Source organism: Phocoena sinus, chromosome 17, assembly GCF_008692025.1.
Source record: "Phocoena sinus isolate mPhoSin1 chromosome 17, mPhoSin1.pri, whole genome shotgun sequence".
NCBI classification, from domain to species: Eukaryota; Metazoa; Chordata; class Mammalia; order Artiodactyla; family Phocoenidae; genus Phocoena; species Phocoena sinus.
This window is the reverse complement of record NC_045779.1, coordinates 60,330,563-60,350,990: the sequence shown is the minus strand read 5'-3', so window position 1 is coordinate 60,350,990 and position 20,428 is coordinate 60,330,563. Positions and strand designations below refer to the sequence as shown.

Below are 20,428 nucleotides of genomic sequence, written 5' to 3'. Positions count from 1 at the left end.
GTTACTTTGTATACATGACGTGTGTGTGTGTTTGGGATGTAAATGTATTTCTTACTGTGGGTTACAGTCAAAAAAATTGGAAAAGCAGTGCTTTTAGACTAGTTCACCTTTCACATAATACTTCTAGTGGCAGAAAAGAGAGAGAGAGGATTAGTGCTTAAATCAAATTTAAGTCCTATTTCTATGGAAAAAAAACTTTCCCTCAGTTCTTACAGCATTAATAATAACTATTATAGCACTGACCGTCCCCTTGCTTCTGGTCCTTCCAGCAAGCAAAGGAGTCCTGCTACTTTCTGTCCCCCAGCTTAGAGAGAATAGTTATTTTGAATCAGAAGACGGGGTAGTCCAAATCTCTCTGTGTACTGGGGACTGTGATGTTTATTTGTCTGTAGTTCTGCCTCGAGTTTGAATAGCTTGGTTTTACTGGTAGAGGTTACCACTGTGAGTCAGGCTTCTACTTCCTTAGAAAAGTTGCCTATGAAAATTTGGAAAGGAGAAAGTTAAGCTGGATTTTAGATAATTTACCATTTTTCCTTAGGCTGAGAATGGGGCAGTGGTACTGGAGAATCAGTATCTTCTCAGACTGGTGATTGAACTCTACTGTCTGCCTGCCACATGCCTCCAGCCACTGTATCCATTAATCCTGAAAATGGTTGTGAGGAAACTAGACTCCTGCTCAGTAAGCAACTAGCTATAATAATCCATCTTAATAGATAGTGGTGTAAAAGTTGAACAATGGTCTTATCTAATGTTAAAGCCCATACCTTGTCCCTTGTAAAACACAGAACTGAATTTACATTACACATACCTCTTCTGACAAATGGGCTACAGAGTGTATCCAGTTATGCAGCTTTCCCCTTGGTTTCCTACTCAGCTCCTTTGTTAGCATGTTTGAGACATGTTCCCAGTGTGAGGGGGTAGGAATCAGTGGGGGTTGGAGTCCATCCAGATATCTGTGTCAGCCCCAGAGTAACCCTGTTTCAGCATATACTTCATTGAATTGTAGTAATGAAAATTAAACAAAAATTTTTTTTGTAGACTATGCCAGTTGCGATGGCTTTATTGAGAGATGTTCATAACCTTTGTCCCAAAGAAGTCTTAACATTTATTTTAGACTTAATCAAGTACAATGACAACAGAAAAAATAAGGTAAGATACCTTAGTATTATAAAAGTAGCCAGTGATATTTTGTTTTTAAAGAAATATTTAGACTGTGAAATCATTGTTGTGTCCATTATACTTGAAATTTATAGAGAAAGAAATATACAAACATGATTTATTATAATCAGTAGATGAAAACCAAGATTACTTGGTTTTTAAATGTTCCGTATACTGTTATAACGTGGAGATAGAAGTACATCAAATTTTGGGAACTCAGCTAACTTTTGTTTTGGTGAAGTCTGACAGCCCAGTTTAATTTTTATTCCTTTTTTCTTTTATCAAGTGATACCCAGAAAACAGTTCCTCTTGGGATAACTTGTTCATTGATGAATTTGATTTTTTCTTTTTTACCATTATGTGTGTTTTATTCATTTATTTAGTAAATTACTATTGAATGCCATGCTTCAAAAGTTACTTCACCTTACTTGTTATCATTCTAACCATCAGCAAGTGTTTTTGAGAATATATGCTATGCTAGGCGGTATAACACGTTACATAGAAAGAATGCATGGTAGTTGCCGTCTGGAATTTCATTTAAATTAAACGTCTATTGAAGAACTGCTGCATATCACAGTCTGATTCTGGGGCCTCAAGGATTCAGCCTAATGGGGAAATCAGACAAGTAAACAGGTTATTCATAACTGCTAAAGTGGAGGTATGTATACACAAATTTCTAGGGAGATTCGGAGGAAGTAGTGCCTTCTTCCAAGGGTATAGAGAGACACTCAGGGAAGTTTTGTACATAAGATGTGACCCTCGAACTGAGTCATAAACAATAGGATTTTCCCAGTCTGAGTAGGGCCAGTCTAGGAAGGTTACTCCGAGCAGAAGGAACAGCACATATAATGACACATGTAACTTGTAGGATAAGTTGAATTCATGAGAAGTTCAATAAAACATTACAACAGTAAAAAAAAAAAGTCACAAGTGGACCTCCCTGGGGGCGCAGTGGTTAAGAATCTCCCTGCCAGTGCAGGGGACATGGGTTCAAGCCCTGGTCCAGGAAGATCCCACATGCCGCGCAGCAACTAAACCTGTGCACCACAACTACTGAGCCTGCGCTCTAGAGCCCGCGAGCTACAACTACTGAGCCTGCGTGCCTAGAGCCCGTGCTCCATGACAAGAGAAGCCACTGCAGTGAGAAGCCCACTCACCATGACGAAGAGTAGCCCCCACTCGCTGCAACTAGAGAAAGCCCATGCGCAGCAACGAAGAACCAACGCAGCCATAAATAAATAAATAAATAAATTTTAAAAAAGTCACAAGTGTTTTATTTACAAATGGTGATTTATAGTGAAAAATCAAGAAGGCAAAATTTTCCTCTTTAAGTCAGTAGAGTAACATTCAAATGATTTAAGAGTCCTTAAAAAAATTAGTTCTTTAAAGAATACATTATAGCTGATACACTTTCTTTCCATTTTTGAATATTGTTAAAAAAGGTTTTGTAAGATTCTTTCCTTCCTAATCTGCTGGTTTGTCTTGACTTTCACTTATAGTATTGCCTTCTTCACCTACACGTGAATTTCTTTTTTTGAAGATATAATTGTCTTCAATTAAGACTAGCATACATCTTAATCCCTGAAGATATTAAGGACAGAATAAATGCAAATAATAACAACACGTAATACTAGCTAGTTTTTTGTATGTTCCATGGCCTGTACCAAAACTTGATTAATATGATCTTCATCAGACCTCTGAGATAGATACTATAATTATCTCAGTTTCCATTTGAGGAGATAGAAGCTAGTAAAAGCTAACAGATTTACTCAAGGTCATATATGCGGTAGGGCCAGGGGCAAAACCCAGATTTGTCTGATGTCAAAACTTAAAAATTATTGTTGAGAGAAAAAGATTTTGTTGTTATTTAAAGATTTGCAGATTAATGGATTAAAACTGGAAGAAAAGATGTGATTGGATGGTGCCTAAGAATACTTCATTGATTTTCTTATGTTTGCTTTTAAAGTACTTCACTTCCAACCACTAATGATTTGTCTCTGAGGGCTTTGGTTAAGCATGTTTTTTAAAAAAGGTTCACTATATAAAGTGCATGAGAAGAAATGAAAGATTTTTCTGGGATTAAGATTAAATTAGAGGGGCTTCCCTGGCGGTCCAGTGGTTAAGATTCCGCGCTCCCAATGCAGGGGGCACGGGTTTGATCCCTGGTCGGGGAACTAAGATCCCACATGCCACACAATGCGGCCAAAAAAAAAAGATTAAATTAGAAATACAGAACACTAAATGCCAAAAAGAAGTTGGGATTTGGGGGTGGCGAGATATTTTTTTAAATTTTAACATCTCATGAATTGGGCAGGAGCGTTAAATTCAGTATTCTAGATAACTTAGTTTTCAAGAAGACTAAAATTAAATCCCTTTCAAGCCTGGTTATTAGTCATTTTATATGAAAATCTTTTATATATACACATGAATTTCTAACATATATTTCTCATAAATCATATATACACTTATGAAATTTGTCTTCTTAAATAAGTATGCAGAACATGGGTTGAACTATTCCTGATACCAAACGATCATTGTTAAAAACTTCAGTCAGCCTTTGCTGCAGTATGTTGACGTTGATGCCTTCAGTTGGTTTTTTTTGTGGGAAGTTTTGCTGTATGTACTAAATGCCCCCACACCCCCCAGTTGTGTTTCACAAATTATTTATTCTTCACTTGACTTTGGGGTGATCAGATAATCTAGCCTGTTTGATTAGGAGTATAGTGTCTGTGAGAATTGGATATGGTCTGAGGGGTAAATGTTAAATATTTTGGTTTTTGTACTTCATCCACATCCCTGTCTCATTTTTGATTTCTGAGTTTATTCTGTGCTCTGAATACTTAGTTCAGAAATGGTTAAGTAAATGGTCTTTTGCTTTGTTAGCAAAGTAGTTATCAGAGGTAACAATGAAACTATAAAAATACTTGGAGAAAACCTATGAACATTATTTAAATGATCTCTGAATGCAAATGGCCTTTCTGAGTGTGAAATAAAACTTAGAAACCGTAGAGAAAAGGTTGACTGAAGTTATAGAGATTAATTTTTTTAATCATTAGAACAGTTTGAAAACAAAACTCATCCATGGTGAATACTTGTGGAGTATTTTGTTTTTGTTTGTTTTTATGTGCCTTGTTTTTTTTCCTACCTGGTATTCGAACATAGGAATGTTTAGGGACTGTGCCATTATGTGTGTCAGTTGGAGGTTCTGGCTCCATGGTGGAAGTCAGAAGGGTCTCCTAGCAGTTTGTTTTGCCACAGCATAATCCCAACACTGCTGATAGAAGTAATTAATTTGCTTGCTCCATGTTCAGATTTCTAGGCTAGAGCATCTGAGTTGCTGAGTTTAAATCAAACCACACTCAGATTGCTTTCAATAAATTGCTTCTCTGGGAATTGACTGGGATATGGATTTAGGAATTTTTATTTGTTTTTTTGGATGGTTTCCTCCCTTTTCTCTGCTTCTTTTGCTAGAACTCCTGTTATTTGTATGTCATGTGTTCTACACCAGCCTTCCAACTTCCTTGTGCTTTCTTTCCTATTTTTTATCTTTTTTTTTTTTTGCTCAAAATTTTTGGAGTTTTTTTCAATTTTATATTCCAATTTAATTTTTATTCTGATTCTCTGCATATTTCTTTTTTTAAAAAATGTATTATCCTGTTGGAAGGGATATCATTGGTTACTTCTCAGACAATATTAATGGTCACTTTTGAATTTTTTTCCCTCTACTGGTTTTCTTTTCCTTGTATACTCTTATTTCCTCCAAGTCGCTTTTCCCACTTTGTTCTGGTCTCTCTTTATGTTAATGCTTTCTTCAACTATCTGGTGACCCTTGGTTGGATGTTTTAGATGAGAATAGAGCACTGAAATAGCTGATTTGAAGCTCTGTATTACCAGCAGGATTTGTGGACTGTGGTCTTCCTTTTAGAGGAATCTGGCTAGATTACTATGAGAGTGTCTTACATGTAGTAAACACTTGTCAAGTAAAGTAATGTATTTCTAATTAGTAGACCTCTTTCACTCTTTTTTCCACTGTGTGACTCTATACAAAGGACGGAATTGAATACTAACCTGAAAACTTGCTTATGTTTTCAGATGAATTATGTTTTTAAGTTATCATATTCTATTTTATTAACTTTTGAATAGAAATGTAAATTCTGTTGTCTTCTCGTAATTATTTTTTGGCTCAGTTTTCAGATAACTATTATCGTGCAGAAATGATTGATGCCCTTGCCAACTCTGTTACGCCTGCAGTCAGTGTGAATAATGAAGTTCGAACTTTGGATAATTTAAATCCAGATGTGCGACTCATTCTTGAAGAAATCACTAGGTTTTTGAATATGGAAAAACTTCTTCCGAGTTATAGACACACCATCACTGTCAGGTATGATGATTCTTCATATTTGTTTCTTAAAGTTATTTGCTTTCATAATTATAAGAGAAATTTATTTGCATAGAGAATTGGGAAATATAGTAAAGTAAAAGAAAATAAAATTCTGTATGATTCTACCACCCATGGATAAATTATTGCTATTTTGGAGAATGGCCTTCTAAAATTTTCCTCTGGTAACATATAAATTTTAAATTATTTGCCATATTGTATATATAGTTTTTATATTCTGCTTCTATTATAAACACTTTCTCATGTCATCAGAAATTCTTCATAAGCATTGTATTTGATGTCTGCATAATCTTTTATCCCATTGGATATAATTTAAACTCTATCATAGTTTATTGTTTATTATTATGTAATTATAATACTTATATAATACTTATATAATATTATTATATTATTAGTTTATTGTTAGGCTTCTTTTAAGGCTTCTGTCAACTTTGTATGTATGACTGTCGACAATTTCTGTCTATTTCATTAGGAGTTCGCTAAAAAAAAGTTGATTTACCCATTCAACATTATGAACAGTTTCAACTTTCCATATATACTAGTGAATAAACTATATATGTATTACTAAAACTTTTGGAGAGAATACTTTATTTAAGTTATGTTTTATGCTAAATACATTTTTCTGAAGTGTGTTCCAGTTAAAATACCTGAAACTGAATTTCCAAAGTTTTGAAATTAGTTTTCTTTTAATAGGGTTTTTTATTGTCATTGCAAAAATTGAATGTTAAAAAATTAAAAAGTGGATTCAAATTACATTCATTTTTCAGCTTACTGTTATGGATTAATTTCTAATGCCTTGGAAACAAGTTTAAAAGAGTATTTAACTATAAATACATTTTCCTAGTTGTTTGAGAGCCATACGAGTGCTTCAGAAGAATGGCCATGTGCCAAGTGATCCAGCTCTTTTTAAATCTTACGCAGAATATGGCCACTTTGTGGACATCAGGATAGCAGCTTTGGAAGCAGTTGTTGACTATACTAAAGGTAATGCTTTAGAAATATATGCCCATAGTCATTTTATCAATAGAAAGAATTGTTTACCATTTACTATTTAGTTATTAGGGTTTTCATATTATGTACAATACAGATATTTTGATTTTAAATTCTTGACTCACTGATTGAGAGTTTTTGGTAAATGTAGAATTCATATAAAAATTAGTAAATGAGGGAAAATAAAAGAGTTATAGATAGATATCTTTGGTCTTTCTGAAAAGTTAGTGTATCATTTTATAGCTTTAATTACATGTTATTTTAAGAAATAGAAGGTTTGGGAGAAATTTCTAATTACATAAGGTTTCAAGAAAACATTTTGGGGCTTCCCTGGTGGCGCAGTGGTTGGGAGTCCGCCTGCCAATGCAGGGGACGCAGGTTCGTGCCCCGGTCCGGGAGGATCCCACATGCTGTGGAGCGGCTGGGCCCGTGAGCCATGGCCGCTGGCCCTGTGCGTCCGGAGCCTGTGCTCTGCAGTGAGGGAGGCCACGGCAGTGAGAGGCCCTCGTACCGCAAAAAAAAAAAGAAAAGAAAAGAAAAGAAAACATTTTGTACCTGTCAAAACTGTTGTCTGTGAAAGTAGAGCAAGAGATACAAGTAGGAACTTCAGGAGGGGGATTAGGCAAGGCTTTGTGAAGTTGAAAAAAAACAAGGAAAAAGATGAATAAGAGAACACTACATATTCAAAACATTTTCAGAAATACAGAGAAGAAAGTTAAGGTGATGAAAATATTTTCAAAAATTGTCATAAAAGGCTTCCCTGGTGGCACAGTGGTTGAGAGTCCGCCTGCCGATGCAGGGGACACGGGTTCGTGCCCCGGTCCAGGAAGATCCCACATGCCGCGGGGCGGCTGGGCCCGTGAGCCATGGCCACTGAGCCTGCGCGTCCGGAGCCTGTGCTCTGCAGTGAGGGAGGCCACGGCAGTGAGAGGCCCTCGTACCGCAAAAAAAAAAAGAAAAGAAAAGAAAAGAAAACATTTTGTACCTGTCAAAACTGTTGTCTGTGAAAGTAGAGCAAGAGATACAAGTAGGAACTTCAGGAGGGGGATTAGGCAAGGCTTTGTGAAGTTGAAAAAAAACAAGGAAAAAGATGAATAAGAGAACACTACATATTCAAAACATTTTCAGAAATACAGAGAAGAAAGTTAAGGTGATGAAAATATTTTCAAAAATTGTCATAAAAGGCTTCCCTGGTGGCACAGTGGTTGAGAGTCCGCCTGCCGATGCAGGGGACACGGGTTCGTGCCCCGGTCCAGGAAGATCCCACATGCCGCGGGGCGGCTGGGCCCGTGAGCCATGGCCACTGAGCCTGCGCGTCCGGAGCCTGTGCTCCGCAACGGGAGAGGCCACAACAGTGAGAGGCCCTCGTACTGCAAAAAAAAAAAAAAAAAAAAAATTCTCATAAAGAATAGAGCAGGTGGAAGAAAAGCAATAATCCCAGAAATAATAGAATACTTTGAAAGAGTGTAAATGAGACTGACCTAAGCTAGAGTCTGATGAAATTTAAAATTTTAAGGTTAAGGAAAAAATGTATAAGTTCCTGGGAATATCAGAACCCAGTTATTGTACAAGGTGAAAGAATACTGTGGCTGTAACTTCTTCAGAATAAGAAGAGTTCAAAAGACAGTGAACACAGGCTAACATAATGCTTAGGAAAAATTATGACCTAAGATTTTCTACTTTGCCAAGTTGTTCCTATAGCCTTGAAGACTTAGAAGTACATTTCCTATGTAACATTTTAAAAAACAAAATTCTGAAGGATAATTTTCAGCTGACCTGTAAAGGAATCAAAATAATAACTCAAGATTGATGAAAGTGTGATAAGAAAGGCCCAGTGACAAGCAACTATGCCTATAAAATAAAGAGCTAAGCTTAAGTATTTGTTAACATGGTTGTAAAATGTAATGCAAATTTCAAAGAAATTCTTAAAAAATAACATGTCAGTATAAGAACTATGTAAATCTAAAATTCCAGATTATACTAAAATATGGGAAGAATAAAGAAGTTATGATAACATTCTCATCTGAATGTAGAAAGAGAGGAATGGGTGAGGGAAATTCTTCAGGAGATATCGGTTAAGTTTCTCATGTTAAGTAGAGGAAAATATACTCAAGTCCTTATAATTTTTTGTAAATTTCAATAGAAATACTGCTTCTAGAAAGACATTATAAAAGAGTAAGAACAATATAGTGTGTGTGTTATATGTGTTGGCCCAAGTTCAGAAAGGACTGTCATTTGTTCTTCCTTTTTGTTGAGGGTTAAAGTAGTCTTTCTTTTAAAAAATGCGGGTTAAAATAAGAAAGTTTTTTCACGTATTTCTTGGCAAGAAAAAAAATGTAATCCTATGTCAGTTTTATTTTGCCTTTTACCAATTTGTGAAATATGGAAATCTTGAGGTCTACCAAATATGCCATTATTCCCAGCCAAGGTATATGAATGATGTTCACTCACATAAATCATATAATACGAAGAATTCATGAATTAGTACTACCTGAAATCAAATAGAATGCTAATATTATGATTTCCAAAAAGAATACTAAATTAATAAGTGTAATTTAATTGAGAGATGTTTAAGTGTGAACCATAAATCCTGTTCATTAGAAAATGAAAAAGTGGAAAATATTAGAAATAAAATTCTAAAAATAAAGCTTTTCAATCATAAAAGTAATACTTTTTGAAAAGGTAAATGGAAATAGCTAATAAGTTATTTTGTTAAAGTTAATTATATTTATAGTACTAGTTTTGCAGTTGTTTCTTATGTTATAGTGAAAAGTTAAGGCTACTCTTTTGTCTTAAATGAAAGAAACCACTTGGGCAGAAACAGTTTACCATACTGTATGATATAGTTGAGATACCATTGAGTATCGAACCTCTCTATAATTTGACTTAAGCATCTAGAAAAACAATTTAAACACATTTCCATTTAGAGTTAATCATCTCTAATTTAGAGCTCTTAATAAATTACAATTTGTTTTATGTTGTATTTACTGTTGATTTGCGCCTTAGTGGAAAATACATTCTTGGTCCTGTTTTATGTTTTGGCTACATATATAGCACAGTACTTGTAAAATTTGCCAAGTGGCCTGTTGCATTAAAACATGTAAGGAATCGCCTGCATCCTTGAACTCTGATTGGAAATACGGCTAAGGCAGAATCCTAAATATTAAAGGCAGAATCCTAAATATTAAGTGTAAATTCCCTATTTGTCACTTGTTTAAATTTGTTATAATTAACAACAAAAGTATTTCTTTATTTTTATTTTCAGTGGACAGGAGTTATGAAGAATTGCAATGGCTACTTAATATGATTCAGAATGACCCTGTACCCTATGTAAGGTTAGTTTTTTTATGCTGTAATATTTTGGTTTTGTAAGTCCTAAAGTAAATAATTTCAGAGCATTATACTTGTTCCATGTATATGGAACATGTATATAATTTTTGAAAATACAGGAATGTGTTATCCATTTACTCATGTCCTTTTTTATTTTATTTGCCTTTGGAAAGACATTTTTAAAAATACATCGTTACTAAGGGTAATTCCCTGAATTTTACATGTGATTTCTATTGTAACTTAAAGAAAAGCTTGTGTATCCGTTTTTAGTGCACACGGAGGAACAAAGCCCTTATCCTAAAACCTCTGTATCGATTGATTTAATCTATTTTAAAAGTAAACAAGAGCAGTGTTTTGATGTATCCCATTTGTTCCTTTCTATCTTATATAGAATCTTAATTTTTAATAAATGGACTTAGGATTTAAAAATGTAATATGACATTGTTAAAAATTTAGAAAATAAGGGATAATAAAAGAAAATCCTGGTCCTGACATGTTAACTATTTTCATTTTTGTATTTTCTTCTTCATTTCTGCTGCTTTCTTTTGCAAAGTAGGATATTTATAGTGTATTCGAGCAGGATTAAAATTTTTACCATTTCTGCCGTCCTTTCTTTACATCTAGTAGACTCAAATTTGTGTTCATATGTTGTAATAATTCAGTCTCATAAAATGAAATTTGAAAGCTGGAAGATAATTTAGATTTTAGCTTTTCCAACTAGAAATAAGAACACAGATCTAGAGACATTGTCTTCTTCAACTTTACACATCAGTTGGCAGATATTTTTCATCTAAAAAAGCATACAAATAAACTCTGCCTTTTAACTTCACTGAAATGCATCTGAGCATGAAGAATCCATGTAAGGGATTTCAGCTAACTGAAATCTATATTTCAAGTGTTTTAAATGATGCTTATTAAATAAATATTCTTTGTACAAAGTTCTTCTCTTTGTATTTCATAGTTCTTGATTTGTGATCTGAATTGTATTTTAGATAATTTGTCCTTGTATTGATGTGTACCAGGGGTAAGGTTGACATGGACAAAAATCTCATAATCACCCATTCTGAAGTAAATATTCATATAAAAGAGAATAGGCAGGAAACCAGCCTCATCTCTTTATCTGACAGAGCTCATGCATTTGAAAGTTTATAATAAGATGCTGCTGATGACAAGTAGGGACAGAAAGTATAAATACAGTATAAATAAAGCTTATCATGTATTCATTTATGTTTTCAATTCACATCAAGAACTAACATCAAGGCACATATTTCTCTTTTTTTTAAATTAATTTACTTTTATTTTTATTTTTGGTTGCATTGGGTCTTTGTTGCTATGCATGGGCTTTCTGTAGTTGAGGCGAGCAAGGGCTACTCTTCCTTGTGGTGCACAGGCTTCTTGCTGTGGAACACAGGCTCTAGGCACGCGGGCTTCTGTAGTTGTGGTGCGTGGGCTCAGTAGTTGTGACTCACGGGCTCTAGAGCGCAGGCTCAATAGTTGTGGCACACAGGGTTAGTTGCTCCGTGGCATGTGGGATCTTTCCGGACCAGGGCTCAAACCCGCGTCCCCTGCATTGGCAGACAGATTCTTAACTACTGCGCCACCAGGGAAGCCCCAAGGCATATATTTCTGAGATCTTAAAATTGTGATTTGAGGATCATTTTCAGCAGATTATAATATTATATAGTACTTGTAGTTATGTTTCTAAATTATATACTGTACAGTCTAAATGATTGCTTTTGAAATGTGGAGCTGTTAATGTCATTCAAATTTTAAGAGCACTGTTATTTACATTCTAAACTGAAAATCTGTATAAAGATATATTTCATGATTATATTTGATGTGTTTACTTCATAAGTGATGTGATTCATTTATATCACGAATAGGGAACCTCTTAGGCTTTACTTAATATCATCTAGCCCATAGTTATAGTTAAAAAAAGTTCAACACGTCTTAAAAAAAGTCTTTAATGGCAGTGAATGATCACAGGATAGGAGTGTTACCACATCAACAGTTATTGTATGTGTGTATTATTTAGTGTCTTGGGATATCTGTCTCTATTTTTGTGGGGGTTTTTTTTTTTCTCTATTTTTTATGCTTTGAATAGGAGCTCTGTCCTTTTCTCTTTGTCCCCATCATTACCTTTTCTTTTCCTTCCTCCCTTCCTATCTATTTATATTGAGGTGTAATTGACATATTAGTTTCAGGTGTGTAGCATATTGATTCCATATTTCTATGTTTTAGAAAATGATCACCACTATAAGTTTGGTTAACATCCATTACCATACATAGTTACAGATTATTTTCTTTTGATAAGAACTTCTAAGATCTGTTCTCTTAGCAACTTTCAAATATGCAACACAGTATTACTAACCATAGTCACCATGCTATATATTACCTCCCCATGACTTATTTATCTTATAACTTGGAAGTTTGTACCCTTTGACCCCATTCACCCATTTCACCACCCCCCAGCTCCTGCTTCTGGCAACCACCAGTCTGTTCTGTTACTTTTTCTTAAACTCGTTGAGTAGCCATCATATAGAACTGCTATATTCTGCTGTGTTAATTGGATAGAATTCTTAATCTTAAATGTAGGTAAACGTTTCTGTTTCTGTCTGTCTTAAAATCAGTGACATTCGTCTTTCCTGCCCCCAAAAAAGCGTTTTATTTTTATGGCTTTTGGTTGATTTTTAAACTCCTAATAGTTAGATGGCCATTAATAAGAATTAAAATTTTTTTAGATGTTGATTTTAAAAATTTCTGTATTATTATGTATATCACAATTGCTGATTTTTTTAGAGTTAGATAAAGCTCTGAAGAATTTGGGGGCTGAAACCTTAAAATTTAGAGGAAAGAAATTAGTTACTTGTAATTACTCCTTTATGCTTTAAAGCTAAATTTGAACACCATTTCTACAAGGATACTTTCTTGACTACCTGCACTAGGTCAGGTCCCTCAAGTCATAATTGCCCATAAAATCCTACAGTTGTTCCTTTACTCAAGTACATACATACTTCCTATGTATGTGTATTATGATAGTTTGATTTTTTTTGTTACTGCTGTCTCCCCCATGAGAGTATAGTTTTAAAAAGACAGGGACCTTGTCTCCTTTTGCCACTGTATGTCTGGTACATAGCATGATGCTTTGCATATAGGTAATTAAATACATGTTAAACAAGTGGTTGGATATAATTTTTTCCCCTCTAATCATATATATGTTTAACTTAATTCATATGTTAAAAAAAAGTGGTTTTTATCTCTGTAGTGACAACTGTATGTAGAAAAAAACCTTAAGCTGTTTAATTATTTTTAAATGTTTGGGAAAGTTCTTGGTCTTTTATTTGGGTTTGATGTTTTAAATGTAATAATAGGGTTGTTGGCTTTCCTTGTATAGTCTTCTCTCAATAGAAGATTTTCAGGGCTTCCCTGGTAGCCAGTGGTTAAGAATCCGCCTGCCAATGCGGGAGACACGGGTTCGAGCCCTCCTCCGGGAAGATCCCACATGCCGCGGAGCAACTAAGCCCGTGCGCCACAACTACTGACCCTGAGCTCTAGAGCCCGTGCTCCACAACAAGAGGAGCCACCGCAATGAGAATCCCTTGCACTGCAATGAAGAGTAGACCCTGCTCACCACAAATAGAGAAAGCCTGAGCGCAGCAACAAAGACCCAATGCAGCCAAAAATAAATAAATAAATGAAAGATTTTCAGATTGTAAATCAGTTCTTTATTAGGATATCTTAAGAATTTAAGTAAGTGTGCTTTCGTTGGTGCATTGTTTTTAAAACAAATGAAATTTACATTTTTGAAAATTACAGTTTCCTTTCAATGGGAATAACTTAAAATGCTCATTCAGATTTGGAAAAATATAAACTCACATTAAGAAGACAACTTAAAAATAGCGTATAATTATTTCAACCAGAGCAATAATTCTTAACATTTTGGATTATTCCTTTCTGGTCATTTCTAGGCATGTATATTACTTTTTACATTAATAAGAAGAACTTATTAAATATACTTTAGATTTGGGTAGGATTATTTTAAAGATGACATGGAATTATCTTCTCATGTTGGAATCAAGCATGCATATATGATCACAATATATCATTTCCTCAAGGGACACACTTACACTCAATGCCTTTTCTCCAGAGAGATTTTGAACATTTTTCTGGTTTTGATTTGACTGCATTTCTTATAGATAATGATTGGCAATGGGATTGGACTAGTCCACCAAGAAATTTGTCAGTTGTTTAGGGAAATAATGTGATGTTTTTGCTACCATGAACGTGGCATAAACCCATGATTTTCTCAGGATTTGCTTCAGGTCTGTTTCGTATATCTGAAGTGTATGCTTATTGTGAATTTTGTTTAATCTCTAAAAAATTAAGCATAAGATTCTCATTTTCTGCCCTTAAACTTTATCTCCTCTGAGTATTGCATTGAGTGTATAGTCAGTTATAAATACTTCCTTGTGAAAGCCTTTCTTCTATCATCTAAACTTTAAAGAAAAATAACTTGAAAAAATGCTTAATTTACTAAAAGTAGTACACATAATAATCATTATTGCTCTTTTAATTATAATTTCAGAGCTATCCCCAGAGTACCATTTACAATTCATTGGCATGGCTGTAAAGAGTTTGTAATGATCTGAGTAAATATCATAAAGTTTTATTTGTTGGGCCCTACCACTTTGGTGTTTGGGGTAGTTGGGGAAGCAGCCGGATAGAAACTTAACTTTTCTTCTTCATGCAAATTAAAAATATTAACATCTTCTAAAGAAAAATCCATCCACGTTTCAAACGGTGTTATTTACCTGTAATACCGATCTATTCTTACAAACAGAAATTGCTCATAAAGATATGAAAATACCTTTACTCATAAAGATATGAAAATATGGATATGAAATATCCATAAGGTATGTATCCCCTTTCGTATTACCTATGTATCAATTGCATCTATAACCACATTTCACGTTTGGTTCTCGTAGCCTTTCAATAGTCTTCAGTCTTAAAATTTCAAATCACAGAAGTATGTTAACAGTGAAAGTCACATCTTTCAGTTTTACAGACAAGATATTGAAGCCAAAAAGGGTTAAGTGACTTAAACTACAGCCTTGCAGTTCTACTTTCCTCCCATCTTTTTTTCAAGTACAATTCCAATTTGATCTCTTGCCACTAAACGTAAAAATTTCCCAGGTTCACCTTCTTTAAGGTCTTGCTAACCTCAACAAATATAGTGACCTAAGTTTCTTTCTTCCTTAGTTATACCCAAGCCTTCCATTATTCTGAGATCTTGAATTTCTCAGACCTAGTCCTAGACCTGGCTTTTATCCTGAATGCTAGACTACTGCTGTGGCTTCTTTGCTTCTCCTTTTCTTTCTCTATTCTTTTTTTATGGTGTCTCCTGCTCGTAGCCTTGGGCATTTGTTTTTCAAATTTTGTATTGGTCACATGTCCTATTTTTCAGAAGACTCTATAATGTGTTTGGGTAGCCTTTCATGTAAGATAAAAACTTCCAATAGTGGAGTTTAACTCCTACCCTCTGTGAGGATACTTTTCTTAATTGACTCTCTTAAGCTTCAGCTTATTTTGAGGAAACCTTTTTGCAATCTCCATATTTAAAATAGTGCTGCACATTTTTATGCTTTGCAAAGTTACTATAATAATAAAGTTTATATTTATTGTCTCAAATGTAGACTTTTTGGCCTACATGTGATTTTTTTTTTGCCTCATTTTAAGATTTTTATATTTACTAACCAGTCCTTTTTGTAAACTTTTCTAAGAAGAGTAAAATGTTCATTTTAGAAGTGGGATAGGAAATGTTGGTTAGGAATATATAGAGTCAGGTTTTAGAAGACCTCATTGTACCCTAAGGCACTTTTAGAGAGAACAAATCCACCAGAATTTTTTAGTAAAAAAACAATAGTAAATGTTTAGAATGCAACATAATGTCTTTTGAAATGGAACTAAAACACAAAGCTAGATCTCAGAAGAGAGAGGATAAAATAGGAAGGAGGAACTGCAGATAATTTTCAAAAGTTTTTATTTAATGGTTAGCAAAAATTTAATTTTTCTTTATCTTTCAGACATAAGATTCTAAACATGTTAACTAAGAACCCACCATTTACCAAGAACATGGAGTCTCCCTTATGCAATGAAGCTTTGGTAGATCAACTTTGGAAACTTATGAATTCTGGTAAGACAGCAATGGCTTAAAAAATTTTTTTTATTATTGGGGTATTTTCATTTTATAACAGGTTATCCATACTAAAGAACTGTGGTTAATTTTTGTCCTTTTTTTTTTTTTTAAGGAGAATACTTACCTTCACAGTAGTGGCTGTGATTATATTTGCTAAGGACATAGATACTCACTTTGCCCCACAGGGTGGTTGAGGAAACAAAAATATTAATTTATGGGAAAGTGTCCCAAATGTTTAAAGAGCTGTAGACATGAATTTGCAAATATTATTGTTATTTCAGAAGGTTACAGAGGGTTGAAAAAATGGCTTCTCACCTCTTTTCCCTAGCCTCCTAGAGGCCTTTCCCAGAGGTAACTCATTTCTTGTGTATCCTTTTCAGAGCAGTGCATACTGTTACTGTTCTGTACCTTGGAGATCATGGTATCTCATCACAGTTTTAATTTCCATTATTTAAGTGAAGTCAAGAGGCGGTTAGTGCTCCCAAGCATGAGCTCTGGAACTAGTTTGCTGAGGGTTAAGTCTCAGCTGGATGACTTACTCTCAATGTGACTTGTCTAAGCCTATCGTTTTTCATTTTTAAAATGCAGGTGATGATGGTACCTACTTCTGCAAACTGAAAATTAAATGAGTTCATATTTGTAAAACACAGTAACTACTTCATATTATGTGCTCAAAAATGTTGTTATACTAACATAGTAATGATATCATTATACTTCTCATATATGTCAGCTATTTATAGTTCCTTTCATGTAAGTCATTCATATTCTTTGCCATTTTTATTTAATTGAATTATTGGTCTTTTCCTATTGACTTCTAACTGTAGTATATATGTAAAGAAAATTTGCCTTATGTCTCTGATATGTTGGAATTGTAATACTGGTTTTGATTTAAAATTCAATCAAAAGCTAGGCTGAAAAGTGTTTTGCTTAAAGACAAGTTGTTACAGATAGATGGTGAGGGAGCAGTGGGTACTCGTTCTAATAAATATGTCACTTTACCTTCTTTCTAGAATATTGGAAAATAACTTGCCCTGCCTATCTTATTAGTGACTGCTTCACTGAATCACAACTAAATACCAAGTTCTGATTCTTTTTCAAAAATTATTTAATTTACTATCACTGAGATGTTGTGGTTGTATAACTTCTGTCCCTCAGTTTCATAATCATAGTCCAATAACCCCAAGGAAAGGCACCATAGTAGATATTTCATTGAAATTTAATAAAATTGAAAATAGAATGGCCCTTGTCCTCAAAATATTCAGAAAACAACACATAATCCAGTTTATGTCGATTTTGCCAAATTATTATTCTCATATTTTCCCTAATACCTAGAAGAATAAGTGCTACTGTTTACATAATGTTTTATATTTTGCTACTTGTGGTTACCTTAAAGAATGTTGTGATTACTGTCATTTAGATCCAGGGGATGAGCACACAAGTTCACAAACTTGTAAAGGATCATTCAGCAGTTAATATGTGGCACAAACTCTGTACTGTGTTGAATATATTCTTAATAAGAATGCATGATTCCATGGTTGTGATGGATTACAACTTTGAGGAAGGCATAATGAAGTACAAAGAATTCTCATATCGCCTTCTAGGGAAGATTTCATGGACAAAATAAATGTGTGTTTAAGATTAATGAGACAATCTCTGTAAAACATTTGAAGCCCATTGGAAGATTGTGGTTATACAAACTCAAGGTCTGATTGATGTTTACTATTTATTTTTGATAGTGTTCAGTATAAAGTACAGTTACTGCTTCAGTTTGGAATTCTCTGTGCCAATAATCTAAACAGAACAGATCAGTGAGGCCATGGTCATAAACAGTTTTTTGCTTGGTTCCTCAGATAAATAACTGGGAGCAATATGAATAGTGGGAGTGGCACAAATAATTGGGAGGGTTTTTTGGTTTTGTTTTTCTTTTTAATGTTTTTGGAGAACATTGGGCATTAGGGAAGATTGTTTAGAAGGTTGCCCATTTCCCTTCCAAGCCTGGGCCTCTGGGATACATAAATGAATCTGATCTAAGAAATTCCTTTAAAGTTTTTTTTTCCAATAATAAGTAGTATCATGTTGCAGAGTTTGTCTGCACAAAATAACAAAAAAGGAAAATACTATATAATTTCATTATATCTCCACTGTTCAGATTTGAGTGTATTTGGTCTTTGGGGAAAAAAATTGCTTTTTGTGTATATGTGTATGGACATAGTTGTAGTGAAGTTTTTAAATTGCATTTTATCATGAGAATTTTTCACATTGCTATATTATCTTCTTAACAGTTACTGTTTTAAGAAATGTTAATGAGAACTCACTTGTAACAAAAGGAGCTAGAGCATCATCTAAGTCCCTAAATCCTTTGGAACTCTACCTGCCCCTTACTCTTTATTGGGGTTCCTGGGTTATCACATCACTTGAGATAAGCATTATCTTGATTTACATAGAGAACAAATAAATTGTGGGTGATAAGGATTTAATTATATTCATTCATTTATTTTTGTCCTGTTCCAAGGTGGATTTGAGAGGTGTTGACTTTACTTAGTTATAAAATTTTTGAACTCATTTAAAATATATGGAGACGTATCATGGCAGTTAAGGAAGGATCATCTTATGAGATGGTCATCAGGTACTCTTGAGGAATCAAAGTTTCTTTGCTTAGCTGGTTTCAGAAACTTTTCAATAAGAGATTAATTGCGGTAGGATACATAGAAACAGGATTTAGAAAATTGAAATTAGTTTGAAAGTAAGATGAACTAAGAAATCACATTTGTGCTTTTTAAAAAATTGATATATCATTCAATGACTATTAGTAATACTCTTTTTAGAAATGTACCAGGGGGATTTTAATGGCTCTGTGCCAGAAGGAGGGTTCTCATACTTCTACTCTCAAGAAGCCAGGACTGCCTGGTATCTGCACTCTGCCTGCTGTGTGGTAGCTCCACTTATCCTTGAGTTTTGGGCGCTACTCAGGTATCTTCCTAACAGTTTTTGCTGTGAAAATACACACACACACACACACACACACACACAACTATAGATGTATGTACACATGCATACTCATATTAGATATCTTAACTCATTCACTGGTTTAATTTTCCCATATAACATTTTCTCCCCACCATTTTGTTTCTAAAATTTTCAAAGCTTAGAAAAAATTTTAAAATGGTATAAAGAATAACCATATATTGAATATTTTCAGCTGTTAACTAGCTGTTAACATTTTACCATATTTACTTTCTCTCTTTTCACTCTCTGTGTATATGTTACAAACCCTCTTTTTCTGAATCATTTGAAAATAAGTTGCCTCATGATACTTTCCCCAAAATACTAAGTATATATTCCTAAGAATAAGGACATTCTCCTGCATATACACAATACCATTATCATATATATCCCATATTCAGGTTTCCTCAGTTGTCCCCAAAAATGTCCTTATAGTTCCCATACAGCTTTTAAAGTAATAATCCTCCACAGAAAGTAACACATTTTTAAAGAGAAACATCTTTCACATTATATAGTCTTCATCCCTCATTGCTTAAAAATCTTAAATAGTTTTATTTTTAGTTAAAAATATTACATTGTCCAGGGGCAATTCTTTTTAAGGGTTTCATGGATTAATTTATTCATCAGTTATTTCTTGAGTACCTCCTGTTTGCCATTGTGCTATGTTTTTTGTTTTTTGTTTTTTTTGTGCGGTACGCGGGCCTCTCACTGCTGTGGCCTCTCCCGTTGCGGAGCACAGGTTCTGGACGCGCAGGCTCAGCGGCCATGGCTCATGGGCCCAGCCGCTCCACGGCATGTGGGATCTTCCCGGACTGGGGCACGAACCCGCATCCCCCGCATCGGCAGGCGGACTCCCAACCACTGCGCCACCAGGGAAGCCCCTGTGCTATGTTTTTGCATACAAAGATGCCTTTTCCATTAACTTAGTATAATGGAAAGAGAGACATAGGAACAGATAGACCATAATACAAACAGGTAGTTGCTAAAATAAAGAGAAGAGCAAAATACCCTGGTAACCTGAAGAACAGAACCGTGAGCCCTGCCTGGAATGCTGGACTATTCATGGAGTGGTGATATTTGAGCCAGCTCTTGAGGAATGGAAAAGAGTTTATCAGGAGAAAGACATTTTAGGTAAGAGAATTAAGTATATGTAAAACCTTTGAGTTCCGAAAGGGTATTTGGAAAATAGTGAGTGTTATCTGGAAAGATAGATTAGGATCCAAAAGCAAAGGGCCTCAGGAATTTGTGTTTTATCCTTTAGGCAGCGAGGAGCAGGTGGAATTATGACCTGTCTGACTTCTGTTAGCCGTATGTATTTTTTTGCACACTGAAAGAAATCGTTTTCCTTTCCC

General features: G+C 34.5%; 1 protein-coding gene across 18 annotated transcripts in view; it reads left to right on the top strand.

Annotated features, from left to right (window-relative positions):
* The window catches only part of TAF2 (TATA-box binding protein associated factor 2), an 80,004-nt gene that overhangs the window by 39,732 nt on the left and 19,844 nt on the right, over positions 1–20,428 (top strand). For 17 of the 18 annotated variants that reach the window (XR_004346433.1, XM_032609798.1, XM_032609791.1 and 14 more), the window contains 5 exons: positions 1,039–1,149; positions 5,346–5,539; positions 6,402–6,541; positions 9,813–9,882; positions 15,961–16,070. Coding sequence is in view for 17 of the 18 variants with exons in the window: in XM_032609798.1 (XP_032465689.1) it covers positions 1,039–1,149; positions 5,346–5,539; positions 6,402–6,541; positions 9,813–9,882; positions 15,961–16,070 (625 nt within the window). In the remaining variant the exon portion in view is untranslated. Of the gene's footprint in view, positions 1–1,038; positions 1,150–5,345; positions 5,540–6,401; positions 6,542–9,812; positions 9,883–15,960; positions 16,071–16,661; positions 19,802–20,428 lie in introns of those variants that run through there. The other variant, XM_032609806.1, reaches the window with a different exon arrangement.